This window comes from Salvelinus alpinus, chromosome 1 (genome assembly GCF_045679555.1).
Source record: "Salvelinus alpinus chromosome 1, SLU_Salpinus.1, whole genome shotgun sequence".
NCBI lineage: Eukaryota > Metazoa > Chordata > Actinopteri > Salmoniformes > Salmonidae > Salvelinus > Salvelinus alpinus.
This window is the reverse complement of record NC_092086.1, coordinates 106,201,047-106,218,296: the sequence shown is the minus strand read 5'-3', so window position 1 is coordinate 106,218,296 and position 17,250 is coordinate 106,201,047. Positions and strand designations below refer to the sequence as shown.

Sequence of the window (17,250 nt, the reverse complement as noted above, 5' to 3'; positions counted from 1 at the left end):
TTGGTTTAATTTGTGAGTTATCTATTCCCATACAGGGTTTGCCTAAGAAAATATCTGGTTTGCCCACATTTAGAATATAACATTCCGTCAGTTATTTTAAAGTATGTTCATAAAAGTGTAAGCCTTCAGTGTAGGATTATTTGAAAGATGAGGGAACAGAAAGTTGTTTTATGCAGATATGACAAGATATGCCAAATAATCCAACATTTTTATGAATATGATTAGGCTACATCAATCTACAACTCAGTTAATTATTCTGCTTTACAACATTTTGCTTAGACCTTTCATGACCAATTTTGATATGTCCTAGGAATTTTTAGCAACCATTCCTGAGGTTTAAACAAATGCCTTGAGTGGTGTTTGTTCTTTTGACAGTGTCAAAATTATCCCCCTGTCTCGCTAAAGATATTATGACTATCTGGCAAAAGACAACAACAATTAATCTTAGCTATATACAAAATGCTAACCAATCAAACACACCCACGACTGGAAAAACACAAATGAATGTCACATTTCCTTTTTACAGACGCTTTTGAGTTGGTCATCCTTGGGAAAGTAAGCCACACCCACAAACTCGGCACGTCCAAGTTGGTTGCCATGGTTACGTGTCTTTACATGCCTTTAAACTGTTGCATGATGGATAGGAGGTGTTCGCTGCGTTTCTGGATGTTTTCCTGCTCCTCTTTCAGTCTCCCCTGCTCGTGCACAATCTCCTCCTTGGAAGAGAGAGGGAAAATGTATGAAAAAGGCAAAAAGATCCTATTAAATTACTAGACCCTCACATTAGGAAGGATCGGCCGCCTATGGCGGCAGATTGACGAGGACGGCATTTTCGGAGCTAAACTGTCCAAGACGCACATCCAATAACACATGAAACCTAAAATAATTCTGGCCAAAAATAATTAGCAATTTTCTCAACCAGTGGCATATTAGCTGCATATTAGCTTTTTAGGTGAGCGCTGATGCCACCCTGTAATAAGCAGTGCCCACTTTGTCAAAGGCAGGGACAGCAAAATATTTTGCTTGACCATTCCCAGCACGCAGCGATCCACCAACGTTCCGTCAAAAAAATGTATCTAACATAAATCATGCAGATAAAATGTATGACAATGTAATGAGATGGACACTTTTTACATCATGATGCAGGTTTCTCCAATCAAATAGCCAGTGGTGGAAAAGGTACCTTCTTAATAGAAAATGACTCAAGTAAAAGTGAAAGTCGCCCAGTAAAATACTACTTGAGTAAAAGTCTAAAAGTATTTGGTTTTAAATATACTTAAGTATCAAAAGTAAATGGAATTGCTAAAATGTACTTAAGTATCACAAGTAAAAGTAAAAGTATAAACCATTTCGAATTGCTTATATTAAGCAAACAGATGGCACAATTTTATTTGTTATATTTATTGGCGGATAGCCAGTGGTACACTCCAACACTCAAGAAAACTTACAAATGAAGCATTTGTGTTTAGTGAGTCCGCCAGATTAGAGGCAGTAGGGATGAACAGGGATGTTCTCTTGATAAGTGTGTGAATTGGACCATTTTCCTGTCAAAATGTAACAACTACTTTTGGGTGTCAGGGAAAATGTAGGGAGTAAAAAGTACATTATGTTCTTTAGGAATGTAGTGAAGTAAAAATATAAGTAAAGTACAGATACCCCAAAAAACTACTTAAGTAGTACTTTAAAGTATTTGTACTTAGGTACTTTACACCACTGCAAATAGCCTAACCCAAATGGCGATCAATCAAATAAAAAATGTGCTGTCATGTTAATAAACAACATATCCTAAAAACGGTACAGGTCAAAGTAACATGGACAATATGGAATGGACAATCACAACTATTGTCCAGGAGTTTCATCCCATTTATGATCAGTGGTTTCAAGTTTGTATCCATACATTTTTTTACAAGCTGATCCTAGCTATAAAAAATAATATTTCTGCATTTCCCACTGTGTAAACACATTTCAAATAGGCTCACGATAACTTCTGATTAAGTTGGCTAGCCAAATTGATTAGTCAAAGACATCAGGACAAATAAAGCCAACGCAACTGTCTGTTTTACAAACAGTGGGCCTACCACATAGATGGGCATCCATAAAATTCCAATGCAGGCCGACATGGTAGGCTACACCCCAGTAAGCACGAGCCGACGCGGATGCCCTTTGGACATATAATTTTTGGTGCCGCTCGGAACGGTCTTGATTTCCACATCCATAGCCATTGTTTTTTTTCCCACATTTTGTTGGTGTTACAAGGTGGAATTAAAATTGATTTGTCGTTTTTTTGTCAACCATCTACACAAAATACTCTGTAATGTCAAAGTGGAAGAAAAATTCAAAATATTCAACCCACTGAGTCAATACATGTTCTAATCACATTTGGCAGCGATTACAGCTGTGAGTCTTCAAGGTAAATCTCTATGGGCTTTGCACACCTGGATTGTACAATATTTGCACATGATTCTTTTTCAATTTCTTCAAGCTCTGTCAAGTTGGTTGGTGATCATTGCTAGACAGACATTTTCAAGTCTTGCTATAGATTTTCAAGCCGATTTAAGTCAAAACTGTAACCAGGCCACTCTGGAACATTCAATGTCGTGTTGGTAAGCAACTCCAGTGTATATTTGGGCTTGTATTTTAGGTTATTGTAAGGGGTGCGTAACTGGTGGCAGGGAAGTCAGACGCAGAAGAGCAGAACTAGGTAATAGCCAGAGCAGTTTAATTCCAGAACCAACGGCATCAAGAAAATAACAACTTGGGTACAAAACCCGACGCGCACCAGTCAACATGTGCACAAGCACTTACAAACAAACAATACCACACAAAGACATGGGGGGAACAGAGGGTTAAATACACAGCATGTAATGAGGAAATGAAAACCAGGTGTGTGGGAAAACAAGACAAAACAAATGGAAAATGAAAAATGGATTGGCGATGGCTAGAAAACCGGTGACTTCGACCGCCGAACACCACCCGAACAAGGAGAGGAACCGACTTCGGCAGAGGTTGTGAAAGTACCAGGCCCCTTGACGCGCAGCTCCAGCAGCGCGCCGACACCGGCCTCGGGGACGACCCGAAGGGCGAGGCGAAGGGCGATCCGGACGAAGACGGTGGAACTCCCGCAGCATTGAAGGGTCCAACACGTCCTCCACCGGAACCCAGCATCTCTCCTCCGGACCATACCCCTCCCAGTCCACGAGGTACTGAAGGACCCTCGCCCGACGCCTCGAATCCCGTATGGAACGAACGGAGTACGCCGGGGCCCCCTCAATGTCCAGAGGGGGTGGAGAAATCTCCCGCACCTCAGACTCCTGGAGTGGGCCAGCCACCACCGGCCTGAGGAGAGACACATGGAACGAGGGGTTAATACGGTAATCGGGGGGAAGCTGTAACCTGTAACTCACCTCGTTCAGTCTCCTCAGGACTTCAAATGGCCCTACAAACCGCGGACCCAGCTTCCGGCAGGGCAGGCAGAGGGGCAGATTTCGGGTCGAGAGCCAGACCCGGTCTGCGGTGACGGTCTGCGCCGGCTTTCTGGCGCAGCACGGCGCGCTGAAGGTGAACATGGGCGGCATCCCATGTTTCCTCCGCGCGCCGGACCAGTTGTCCACCGGAGGAGCCTCGGTCTGACTCTGATGCCAAGGAGCCAGAACCGGCTGATACCCCAGTACGCACTGGAAGGGGGAGAGGTTAGTGGAGGAGTGACGGAGAGAGTTCTGGGCCATCTCTGCCCAGGGCACGAATGCTGCCCACTCCATCGGCCGGTCCTGGCAATAAGACCTCAGAAACCTACCCACATCCTGGTTTACTCTCTCCACCTGCCCGTTACTCTCGGGGTGAAAACCCGAGGTAAGGCTGATCGAGACCCCCAGATGTTTCATGAACGCCCTCCAGACCCTCGAAGTGAACTGGGGACCCCGATCAGACACTATGTCCTCAGGCACCCCGTAGTGCCGGAAGACGTGTGTAAATAAGGCTTCCACAGTCTGTAGGGCCGCAGGGAGACCGGGCAGCGGGAGGAGATGGCAGGACTTAGAGAAACGATCCACAACAACCAGGATCGTGGTGTTTCCCTGTGATGGGGGGAGATCGGTCAGGAAATCGATCAACAGGTGTGACCATGGCTGCTGTGGAACGGGTAAGGGGTGCAGCTTACCTCCTTGCAGGTGGGCGCACACCGAGCAGGAGGAAACATAAACCCTCACGTCCTTAGCCAAAGTGGGCCACCAGTACTTCCCACTCAGACAGCGCACCGTCCGACCGATGCCTGGATGACCAGAGGAGGGTGACGTGTGGGCCCTATAGATCAGCCGGTCACGGACAGCAGACGGAACGTACAGACGCCCAGCGGGACACTGGAGGGGAGCGGGCTCTACACGCAATGCCTGCTCAATGTCCGCGTCCAGCTCCCACACTACCGGCGGCTCCAGGCAGGAGGCCGGGAGTATGGGGATGGGATCCATGGGCCGCTCCTCTGTGTCATACAGCCGGGACAGTGCGTCTGCCTTCATGTTCTGGGAACCTGGTCTGTAAGAAAAGGTGAAAACAAAACGAGTGAAAAACATGGCCCACCTTGCCTGGTGAGGGTTCAGTCTCCTCGCCGCCCGGATGTACTCCAGATTGCGGTGGTCAGTCCAGATGAGAAAAGGGTGTTTAGCCTCCTCAAGCCAATGTCTCCACGCCTTCAAAGCCTTGACGACAGCCAACAGCTCCCGGTCCCCCACGTCATAGTTTCCCTCCGCCGGGCTGAGCTTCCTCGAGAAGAAGGCACAGGGGCGAAGCTTCGGTGGCGTACCCGAGCGCTGAGAGAGCACTGCTCCTAACCCAGCCTCGGACGCGTCCACCTCCACTATGAATGCCAAAGAGGGATCCGGATGGGCCAGCATGGGAGCCGAGGTAAACAGAGCCCTCAGGTGACCAAAGGCCCTGTCCGCCTCAGCCGACCACTGCAAACGTACCGGTCCCCCCTTCAGCAGTGAGGTAATGGGAGCCGCTACCTGACCAAAACCCCGGATAAACCTCCAGTAGTAATTGGCAAACCCTAGAAACCGCTGCACCTCCTTTACCGTGGTGGGAGTCGGCCAATTACGCACGGCTGAGATGCAGTCACTCTCCATCTCCACCCCTGAGGTGGAAACGCGGTACCCTAGGAAGGAGACGGACTGTTGGAAGAACAGACATTTCTCAGCCTTGGCGTACAGGTCATGCGCCAACAGTCGACCAAGCACCTTGCGCACCAGGGACACATGCTCTGCGCGTGTAGCGGAGTATATCAGAATGTCATCAATGTACACCACTACACCCTACCTATGCAGGTCCCTGAAAATCTCGTCTACAAAGGCTTGGAAGACTGATGGAGCATTCATCAACCCGTACGGCATGACGATGTACTCATAATGCCCTGAGGTTGTACTGAACACCGTCTTCCACTCGTCTTCCTCCCAGATATGCAGCAGGTTGTAAGCACTCCTGAGATCAAGTTTGGTGAAGAAGCACGCCCCGTGCATTGACTCAATCGCCGTGGCGATAAGAGGTAGCGGGTAACTGTACCTCACAGTTATCTGATTAAGGCCTCGATAGTCAATACACGGGCACAGACCTCCCTCCTTCTTCTTCACAAAAAAGAAACTTGAGGAGGCGGGGGAAGTGGAGGACTGAATGTACCCCTGACGCAGGGATTCGGAGATATATGTTTCCATAGCCACCGTCTCCGCCTCTGACAGAGGATACACGTGACTCCTGGGAAGTGCTGCGTCTACCAGGAGATTTATCGCACAATCCCCCCGTCGATGGGGTGGTAATTGAGTCGCCTTCTTTTTGGAGAAGGCGAGAGCCAAATCGGCATATTCGGGGGGAATGCGCATGGTGGAGACCTGGTCTGGACTTTCCACCGTAGTAGCACCTACGGAAACCTCTAAACACCTCCCCGAGCACTCTCGCGACCACCCCGTGAGAGCCCTCCATTGCCATGAAACAGTGGGGTCATGACAAGCTAACCAGGGTAGGCCTAGCACCACGGGAAACGCAGGAGAGTCAATGAAAAAGAGACTGATTCTCTCCGTGTGACCCCCCCATGCCCAGAGGAGCGGTGGCCTCCCTAATCAACCCTGACCCTAATGGTCGACTATCTAAGGCGTGAACTGGGAAGGGCATATCTACAGGAACGATGGGGACCCCTAAACTATGGGTAAATTATCTGTCAATAAAATTCCCAGCCGTGCCTGAATCGACGAGCGCCTTATGCTGGAAATGCGGGGAAAATTCAGGAAAAGTAACGAACAAAAACATGTGTGCAACAGAGGGCTCTGGGTGAAAATGTTGCCTTCTCACCTGGGGTGACGCCAGAGTGCCCTGCCTGCTGCCTCAACCCCCAGAAGAACCAACCCGGCACCGATCGGCAGTGTGACCTCTGCGGCCACAGATGGTGCACGAGACGGAACCTCCTCTGGTCTCCAGGAGCGCAGCACCTCCCAACTCCATGGGCATCGGAGCGGTGATGCTGGGGGATGGAACCAACAGACCCCGATCTGGACGTCCGCGGGTAGCCAGCAGGTTATCCAGAATGGACAGGTCCACCAGCTGGTTGAAGGTGAGAAAAGGGTGTCCCTGCAGGCCAACTCTCGACGGACGTCCTCGCGCAAACTGCAGCGATAGTGGTCGATCAGGGCCCTGTTGTTCCATCCTGCTCCGGAGGCCAGGGTCCGAAAGTCCAAAGCGAACTCCTGTGCGCTCCTCGTTCCCTGCCGCAGGGCGAAAAGACGTTCACCCACTGCTCTGCCCTCGGGTGGGCGGTCGAAGAATGCCCGGAAACGACGGGTGAACTCCTCAAAGTGGTCCAGCACCGCATCTCCTTCCACCCACAAGGCGTTGGCCCACTCCAAGGCTATCCCCGAGAGGCATGAGACGAGGGCGGACACCCTCTCACAGCCCAAAGGAGCCGGGTGGACGGTTGCCTGGTATAACTCCAACTGCAACAGGAAACCCTGGCAGCGGGCAGCCGTCCCATCGTACTCCCCGGGGAGGGTGAGGCGAATCCCACTGGAACCGGGTGCAGGGGGAGTGAGTAGTGGAGGCCCCTGTTGTGCTGGTGGAGGTGCTGGATGAACTCTCCGTCTCTCCCAGCAGTCCATAGCTTGGACGACGCGGTCCATGGCGGCGCCGAGATGGTGGAGCATCGCTGTCTGTTCCTGGACAGGCTCCTCGATCTCCATACCAGGGGCACCTGCTCCTGGTGACTCCATATTCGGGTGTGGTATTCTGTAAGGGGTGCGTAACTGGTGGCAGGGAAGTCAGACACAGGAGAGCAGAACCAACGGCATCAAGAAAATAACAACTTGGGTACAAAACCCGACGCGCACCAGTCAACATATGCACAAGCACTTACAAACAAACAATACCACACAAAGACATGGGGGGAACAGAGGGTTAAATACACAACACGTAATGTGGAAATGAAAACCAGGTGTGTGGGAAAACAAGACAAAACAAATGGAAAATTAAAAATGGATCGGCGATGGCTAGAAGACCGGTAACGTCGACCGCCGAACACCGCCCGAACAAGGAGAAGAACCGACGTCAGCAGAAGTTTTGACAGTTATTGTCCTGCTGAAAGGTGAATTTGTCTCTCAGTGTCTGTTGGAAAGAAAACTGAACCAGGTTTTCCTCTAGGATTTTGCCTGTGCTTAGCTCTATTCCATTTTTATTTATCTCCCCCAAAACTCCCCAGTCCTTGCCGATGACAAGAATGCCCATAACATGATGCAGCCACCAGCATGCTTGAAAATATGAAGAGTGGTACTCAGTGATGTGTTGTATTGGATTTGCCCCAAACATAACGCTTTGTATTCAGGACATACAGTTAATTTCTTTGCCAATATTTAGCTATTTTACTTTAGTGCCTTATTGCAAACAGGATGCATGTTTTGGAATATTTTTATTCTGTACAGGCTTCTTTCTTTTCAGTCTGTCATTTAGGTTAGTATTGTGGAGTAACTACAATGTTGTTGATTCATCCTCTCATTCTGTAACTATTTGAAAGTCACCATTGGCCTCACTGTGAAATCCCTTTACGGCAACTGAGTTAGGAAGGACGCCTGTATCTTTGTAGTGTCTGGGTGTATTGATACACCAGACAAAGTGTAATTAATAACTTCACCATGCTATTCAATGTCTTTTTTGTTTTGTTTTACTCATCTACCAATAGGTGCCCTTCTTTGCGAGGCATTGGAAAACCTCCCTGGTCTTTGTGGTTGAATCTGTGTTTGAAATTCACTGCTCGACTAAAGGAACCTTACAGATAATTATATGTGGCGTACAAAGATGAGGTAGTCATTCAAAAAGCATGTTAAACACTAATATGCAGAGTGAGTCCATGCAACGTATTATACAACTTTTTACTCCTGAACTTATTTAGGCTTGCCATAACAAAGGGGTTGAATACTTATTGACTCAATACATTTCAGCTATTCCTTTTAAATGAATTTGCTTAAAAAAATCTTAAAACGTAATTCTACTTTGACATTATGGGGTATTGTGTCAGTGACACAAAATCTCAATTTAATCAATTTTAAATTCAGTCTGTAACACAACAAAATGTGGAAAAAGTCAAAGGGTGTGAATACATTCTGAAGGCACAGTGCAGATCAATTCTTCACATTTACTGTTTTACACAATATATTATCAGAGCACTGGCTAACCATGGTTGACCAACTCCCTGACAAACATGGCCCTGACAAATCATAAGAAGGTTCATCTCAGTTCTAGTATTCTAATTCCTAATTCTATGGAAAAAAGATGCCCTATACCTGGCTTTCAGCAGGACATTGAGCGTACACTTCAGCAAAAGCACATTGGCGTATTCATAGGTGGATGGCTACCTTTTCTGAACAGATGAGGGGTTTTCTGGTAGCCTAGTGCTGAAAGGTACAACTCTCAAACACTCCCCAAAAACCCATAATGTCATGTGATCATCCACTAGAAATAAAACTGAATTGAATACAACTTCACATGTAATCTCCTACACTTCAGGAATACACTTCTAATTCTACACCTGGAACTGCATGCATGTTTATGTTTGTGCTACTGTTTGTGTGTGTGCGTGTGTGCGTGTGTGTGTGTGTGTGGTTAGTAACCACTACAAACCCTGAGTTTACACAGCCCCTTCCTTTCCTTGTCATTCTCCTCTGCCCGTGCAAGTAGCCAGGTCTCATTCTGGGCTCTGTGTCGCTCAAGCATTTCCTGTAGTTCCTGCAACACCAAAACCACAAACAAAGCTTCCATCATTCTTCCTGGAAAAACATTATTTCATAGAATAGAAATTATTCACCCACACAAAAAGGGGAACTATTGGAAAGCTACATATTTAGTGAATGAGTGAGTGAATGATAATCTTGAACTATGAGTGAGCCTTTACCTCCTCCTGTTGCTGATGGTGGGCTTGGTGAGCTTCTCTCTTGTACTGAAGAGCAGCTGCAGACTGAGCAAGCTCTGACCTTTCTCTACAGTAATGAATAACTTATTGAATGGATGAATGAATGCATGCATGCATGAATCGGTTTGTCAGTCACTCAGTCAATTAATGAAGAGTTTATTGGTCAGGAAAATGTTTGACCTGTTTGTCAAAGGTGATCTGTTTGTCAAACTTTGGACCTAGATTGAAAACATTATACCTGTCAAGCTTCTGGAACTCTCCATCAAGCATGGAGAAAGCTTTATGGATCATATCCATCGCCTCATCTCGGACGGCACTGAAGTCTCTTTGGGCTGTAACCTAATGATGTAACATCAGCACGATAAACATACAGACTACAAGTTGTTATAGAAACAGTATGTGAGCAAGTTGCTACTACCTGGATATAATAGCATGTCTTACAAGGTGGGCTTTTCTTAAGGAAAGTTTGACTTCTCTCTCTCTCTCTCTCTCTCTCTCTCTCTCTCTCTCTCTCGGACAATGCCTCAGGACTACCTGGCCTAAGGACTCCTGCCTGTCCCTGTTCCCACTCCACCCAGCCATGCTACCGATCCAGTTTTGCTGTTCATGCCTGAGGCTATGGAACTCTGACCTGTTTCTCCGTACATGCTACTTTGTGCCGGAACTGCTGTTTCAACCCTTTCTCTCTCTAATTATTTTTCGGACGACCTTCTGTTTCGACCTCTCAATGCTCAGCTATGAAAAGACAACTGACATTTACTCCTGAGGTGTTGAACTGCTGCACCCTCTATAACAACTGTGGTGTTTATTTGACCCAGCTGGTCATCTACAAAAGGTTTAACGTCTTGAAGAACGACCGAGCCATGTACTCTTATAATCTTCATCCGGCACAGCTAGAAAAGGACTGGCCACCCATCGGATCCTGATTCCTCTCTAGGTTTCTACCAAGGTTCCTGCCTTTCTAGGGAGTTTTTCTTAACCATTGTACTTCTGCATCTGCATGTGCATTGCTTGCTCTTTAAGGTTTTAGGCTGGGTATTTGATTGATTGATTGACTGCTTTAAAATGTTTTACTAAGTTACTACATCATACAGTAACAATGCCTCTATGCAGTTTGATGAAAAGTTCACTGCTTTTCATGTGACCCACCTGTGCAGAGGCAGCTGCATCCGTCCTCACAGAAAACAGAGATGGAGACTCACTCAGCTCATATTTGACATTGGGGACCTTTGTCGGCGCGAAGCTGATCAAATGAGAGCGAAAAAGCTTTGTGAAACCTGAAACCTAATTTGAATAACTGTAACTGTGTAGGTGTAGGATCTTAACTTGATCATCCTGTTGAAAAATAACTTCCCTCAAAAGCAGGAAATGTAAAACTTGTAGTGTAATTGGGGTTTAAAAAGGCTTCTAAATTTTATAATTTCCACAAAAATTTCAGACTTGATTTTCCCTTATGAAAAATACATCAACCACTACAAAAAAAAATTATTCATTAAAATCCACACAATAATAGACATTTCCTGTTTTGATGCAGGACTATTTTTCTGCTGTAGGAGACTGGTTCAGATTCTACATCTGTAGGTAAACATAAAATAACACAATCAAACCAGAAAAATAAGTCTGCAAAAGAGAGCAAAATGTTAATTGTAGTTTGAATAGGATAGCTGACATAACAAAATACTAACCCATGGCTGACTCCCTGAAGCCCAAACTCAGATAGAATCTCCTTCATCACTATTAGAAGAACAGAAAGGAACTGCAGAACCGGCTTATCAAATTACATCAAACTCCCAGAGACACACGAATAAAGGTTGAAGAAAGATGTAAAAGTATAACGGAATGGCAAAAAACTACCCAAGTATTGGATATCTTTGAAATTAATATAGGCTGTGTTACCTGGCTGTCTTTCGGATGGGTTAATCAATTTCATCACCTTCAGGTCATTGAATTCTTGTTCTTCATTTTTGCCACCAAATACATATATCTGCATAATACAAACACCAGGTCATTAAGAGAGAGAAATAGAGGAAGAGATAGACAGATCACACACACGTGCGTGCACACGTATCCAAACACGCACACACACACACACACACACACACACACACACACACACACACACACACACACACACACACACACACACACACACACACACACACACACACACACACACACACACACACACACACACACACACACACACACACACACACACACACACACACACACACACATGGCTGTGAAGGATGAAGGCTGTGTGGTCATGACGGCGGGCCGGAGGAATCCCCACATAGAGAGGCACCTTCCATTTCATCTTAGCTGGAGTGGGGGAGATGGAGGGAGGGAGGGAGGGAGGGAGGGAGGGAGGGAGGGAGGGAGGGGGGGGAGGGAGAGGGACCAGGGAGGGAAACAAGTAGAGGGAGGGAGGGAGACAGGGAAGAGGGGAAATGTCAGCTACTAGGCCTTTATCTGTACACCTGGGATCTTTATTCAAACTGCTGAAAACAAATAATAATTGCTTGAAGGAACGAGGGATGGAATTTTGTGCATGGACTTTTTCCACACGAGGGCAGCAAACATGCAGTATTCAAATGCCCATGCTAATATAGTGGAAACCATGATGATGCTGTTTGACTTACCAATGCTTAGTTTATGAATTTCATTTGTTGATGTGACTGTTCCATCCTGACTGGTGCATTTTCCACCAAACAAGTAAATATCCTGAATTGAATGATATTCAAATAATAAGAGCATGAGTACATTAATAATTTTTGGTAGGTGGTGAGGGGACATTTAGTGTGATGTTTATACCTTGTCATGATGTGCTGTGAGGGTCTGACCTGCACAGGCCAGGGGAGACTCCCCCTTCACACCATACCTCTGCCACACCAGGGTTTCTGAGAATGACAGGTCACTTTAGTTCACTTCAGCTCCATTCCACTGTGACATAATAATGCACTATTGATGTCACAATGAGTTTAGAATAACAACATTACATCATAGTGGTTTGCTGCTGGTGATTTATTCATAATGTCGGAATAGGCTGTCTGAGGATGAGGTCAGACAAGTTGAGCCCCATTCGGATAATTGCACTGTGACATCAATAATGCACTACTTATGTCACAATAAATGTAGAATTACAACATTACATCATAGTGGTTTGCTGGTAGTGATGTCATTAATGAAGTCACACTACACTCTTAGAAAAAAAGGTGCTAACTAGAACCAAAAAGGGTTCTTTGGCTGTCCCCATGGGAGAACCCTTTGAAGAACCCCTATTGGTTCCAAGTAGAACCCTTTTGGTCCCAGATAGAACCCTTTTGGGTTCCATGTAGAACCCTTTCCCCAGAGGGTTCTACATGGAACCCAAAATAATTCTACCTGGAACCAAAAAGGGTTCTACCTGGATCCAAAAAGGCTTCTTCTATGGGGACAGCCACAGAACCCTTTTGTAACCCTATGTAGGCTGTTTGAGGATGAGGTCACTTAAGTTCAGCATCATAGATGCAGCAAAGAGGTCAATGGAATGCAGACCATGAGGGAAAGAAGATGGATGCCGGATTGGCGCACATACAACAAATCTGATCTAACAAAGTGGATATTTGTCAAATCCGTCATGATTGATGTATTGAAACAGGCCCACAATGTGGTTACTGAAGTCCTATTTGGATATATTTCTCTGTTTTCGCTGCATAACATTTAGAAGTAGTCCCTGTTCAGGTTTAGAAGAAGTGACTGCTAAATGCTAACTACTGTTTGTATAAGCTGGTAGCATAGCTAGCACACAGAAATCGTCAGTGGTAGTCAAAGTAGTTTTGAACTGTAATGCAGTTGATTGGTGACAATGACATGAACATGTATTGGGGTTGACCTCCATACAAGGATTATACTCAGATTTTCCCCTCAACATAGTGTAAAATACACATATAAACAATAGCCTAATGTAAGCTAATTTTGATGGGTCCAATGAGGAGAATCGGGATCTTTCCCCCACTCGTTTTCATGGAAATTCCATTGTTTTGGTAGAGTTCGATTGACCTCTTTACCGCATCTATTCTGACAATTCCAATGTGACATCAATAATGTATTATTGATGTCACAATGAGTTTAGAATAACAGCAATACAGCGGTTTGATGTAATTTATGATTCAGAATTACAAACTTGCATCACAGTTGTTTACTGAGGTTTTGGTTTGATTAGAACATTCCCCTATTCTAATGATGTCACAATGGGTTTACTAAAATGTGTAAAGCAAAGTCAAATGTAAAGTATATCAGCCCATGCAAAGTCTGTAGGAGCACTAGCATTTCTTTACCCGTGTTGAGAACATGAACATCTTTGTAGTAGCAGCCATCCTCAGCACATCCCCCAAACATGAACACCTGCTCACTGACTACAGCAAACGTGTGGTTGTATCTACAAAGACAAAACATCACAGACACAGGCAAATACTGTAGCAGGCTGCATCTGCAGGATCAGAGCATGTCAACAAGGGATATATTAGGCTACAGTGTTATCTGTCAAAACTAAAATAAGTGTTCGTACTGACAAAAAACTGGACTGAACTGGACTGAACTGAACTGAAATGAAGCCAAACTTGTTGTCTATAGCCTGTTGTTGCAAGGCAAGGGCTGTGTGAATTTGGATTGGGATGAGGATGAGAGTGCCCGTACTAGACTGTTGGGCGTCCTTGGAACGGTCATGACTGAACCGTGCCAAGTACTGGGGGGCTTCAATGGAAGACAGATGGCATTCAGATATAGTTTCACATGAGTTCGTCCGTTACTCTATTGGTTGCCGTTGTCAACATACTGTGCCATGGCAACCTTTCACGCACACTCTGTGATGGAATGCAGCACAGCTAACAAACAAGTCTTCTGGCGTACAATATTAGCTAAACCCAGCAAATGTAATGATGCATCCTTTCAACAGGAGAATCTTTAGCTAATTTCTGTCATTTGAGACCACTAGTTAGGCTTCTTATGTTTACGTTGGTGTAAATTACCTTGCAGATGGCAGAGTGCCAGTGGTCTTGACTGGGGTCCAGTTCAGAGAGACTGAAATACAAGTAGTCACACTCTGAACCAAAGAGACTGAAGAGATGCATTACTCTACATGCATAAATAAATATTTCCTCTGACCAAAGTTAACCTCCACGGCAGCATTATTCAACCCTGGCCATACTGACCTGTGGTGACCATGGCTCCACCCTGGCCCATACTGACCTGTGGTGACCATGGCTCCAACCTGGCCCATACTGACCTGTGGTGACCATGGCTCCACCCTGGCCCACACTGACCTGTGTTGAACATCATGAGGTCATCAGTGGGGACACCGTCTAGGAGCCCACCGTAGACATAAATATTGTCTCCCACGGAGACGGAACTGTGTCTGATGGTTCTAAGAGACACACCCCCTGTGGCAAGCCGCTCCCACGTCAATGACACTATAGCCAATGAGACCAGAGGGCATGCTTTACTCAGTGTTAAACTGTGTAGTTTTAGTTACAATAAACTGTACAGCAAACTCAGTAATGAACAATCTCACCCTAAGCATGGCATGGGTCGTGAAAATAATAAACGCTACAGCTACTACTCTTTCAAAGTTGTTGTTGTTACGGCAATGTTAGTTTGGGGGAGTTAAGCTCTTTCATCTCATCCATTGACACTGGAAGTGGCAAAGAATCTGGAGTTTTAACCAATTATGTTAGCCTTCATCTTTGAGTCGCGGCTGAGTTCCTTCTTATCATATACACTGCTTCCCTGTAATAACCCAGGGACTCCCTGCCCTGTAATCCTACCTATGTCAAAGCAGTAGACTCCAGGAAGACATTCTCCAGCCTGCGGACTGGCCACTCCTCCAAACAGGTAGAGCTTGCCTTTAACCACACTGCGGAGGCAGGGAGAATATATCTACAGTATATATGTACATTTTTTAAAATGTTATTTAACCTTTGTTTAACTCGGTAAGACAGTTAAGAACAAATTCTCATTATCAATGACAGCCTAGGAGCAGTGGGTTAACTGCCTTGTTCAGGGGCAGAACGACAGATTTATACATTGTCAGCTCGGGATTCAATCTAGCAACCTTTCGGTTACTGGCCCAACACTCTAACCACTAGGCTACCTGCCGCCCCAAGGTACTTCCTGCCCTGTAATCTTACCTATGTCAAAGCAGTAGACTTAACAGATGTCTCAATTAATGTCTCCATGGTTGATTTGTAGACAAATAGCATACCGTATTAGTATGGTCTGAGATTCAAATGGTAATTGAGATATCCTAATTGTTAAGATGCTGTATACAGTATATCAATTACCAAAGTGTGTGTCCTTCTCTTGCTGAGGGTACAACCCCATTCTGTGGCATCACCTCCCATGTGATGTGAGTGGCTGAAACTAGAAACACAATACAAGTTTGTAGAGTGAAGTGAGTAATCATATGTGAGTAATGACATTATATTGCATGTTTAAGAAGGCTTGTATTATGATTAATCTTGACTGTCAATAGGGGTATTTAGTTGTAGCCTACATGTGTTGGGTTGAGCTCATTGAGTATAATTATACTGTACCTGTGAGCATGTAGAAGTCATTCAAATATACTGGCTGCTCCTCCTACAGAACAAGGGGAAATACATTGTTAGGTTCATTGCAATGTTTTAGATAGGCTTACCAATTAGTAGCATAAGGTAGTGAGATTTACCTCATGGGATATGGTGGACACCCCTCCAAACAGGAAAGCTATATTCCCAGCCACAGCTAGCGCATGGCCGTGCCTGGGAAGGTGGAGATATGTGGAAATGGAGAAATTAAACATGGAAACAACTATGTTGTTTTTCCATCTGCTTCTAGAAAGCCATGTTCAGCCAAGTTAAGAAAATACTGGGGGCATACCTGAGGTGATGACGGGGAAAAGCTGAGCGCACACACACACACACACACACACACACACACACACACACACACACACACACACACACACACACACACACACACACACACACACACACACACACACACACACACACACACACACAAGCACACACACACACACTTACCTGGGGCTTGGCGGTTTACCGTTAGTTTCCTTGGCAACCCAGTGTCCACTTGCTAAGGCCATTCTGTCTACAGAAACAGGCATAAAAAGCTCTAAAGATGATCAATATTTTTTACTGACAAAAGTCCCAACCTGAAGTAATCCTGGTGTTAAATAATGTACCATAAATATTTTGGTGGAGAAGGAATCTGCCCCAGGTGATCCTAGAATAGTTTGCTGGTTAAGCACCGTGTCCTCTTACAGACACACCTTTGCCGTGCAGGTACTGTAAACTGAACACTCTCGTTGCCTAGTGATGACCACAAACAGACCTCATGGAGCACAAACTACCAGTAAAGCAATACGTTTCACATGACTTACCCACCTGGGATACACCTTTGAGCATGCAATAGAAATTTACCATGAACAAAAAAGGACCTTGGTAGGCGGCGCTTCATTCAATTACACCTGCAAGAAAAACAGGCAATGCATAATTTTCTACTATATGGAGGGTGATCCTAAAAGCATCGGAGCAGTGATAAAATCAATGGGTTAATCGTTTTTTTGACATGGTATTTCTGAGTAAAACACCTAGAATGCAATGCAGCATATGTTTCCTCATTTGGCCTCCCAAATATATTATTTTGAATATTTGAAAACAGCTCATGTTTCTCAGAGTAAGCTGAGTTATGCTCGCTATTTCAATTCAATACAGTTAACCACAACTAAATGTTTTATTTGGACCAGAGAATTAACCACAATTGATTCGTTGTTTCCGGGTACT

At 45.3% G+C, this 17,250-nt stretch overlaps 1 protein-coding gene across 1 annotated transcript; it reads right to left on the bottom strand.

The window, feature by feature from the left end:
• Positions 1-189: 189 nt before the first annotated feature.
• LOC139537733 (rab9 effector protein with kelch motifs) lies at positions 190-17,196 on the bottom strand. Its single transcript, XM_071339428.1, has 18 exons — positions 16,489-17,196; positions 16,134-16,206; positions 16,003-16,045; positions 15,751-15,829; positions 15,235-15,323; positions 14,734-14,880; positions 14,440-14,491; positions 13,750-13,850; positions 12,245-12,330; positions 12,073-12,154; positions 11,667-11,752; positions 11,327-11,414; positions 11,116-11,164; positions 10,580-10,673; positions 9,669-9,769; positions 9,413-9,497; positions 9,142-9,246; positions 190-716 (listed from the first exon to the last, which is right to left on the bottom strand). Exons 1-18 carry the CDS (start codon positions 16,569-16,571, stop codon positions 612-614), a joined length of 1,548 nt encoding a protein of 515 aa, XP_071195529.1. The 5' UTR covers positions 16,572-17,196; the 3' UTR covers positions 190-611.
• Positions 17,197-17,250: the final 54 nt, after the last annotated feature.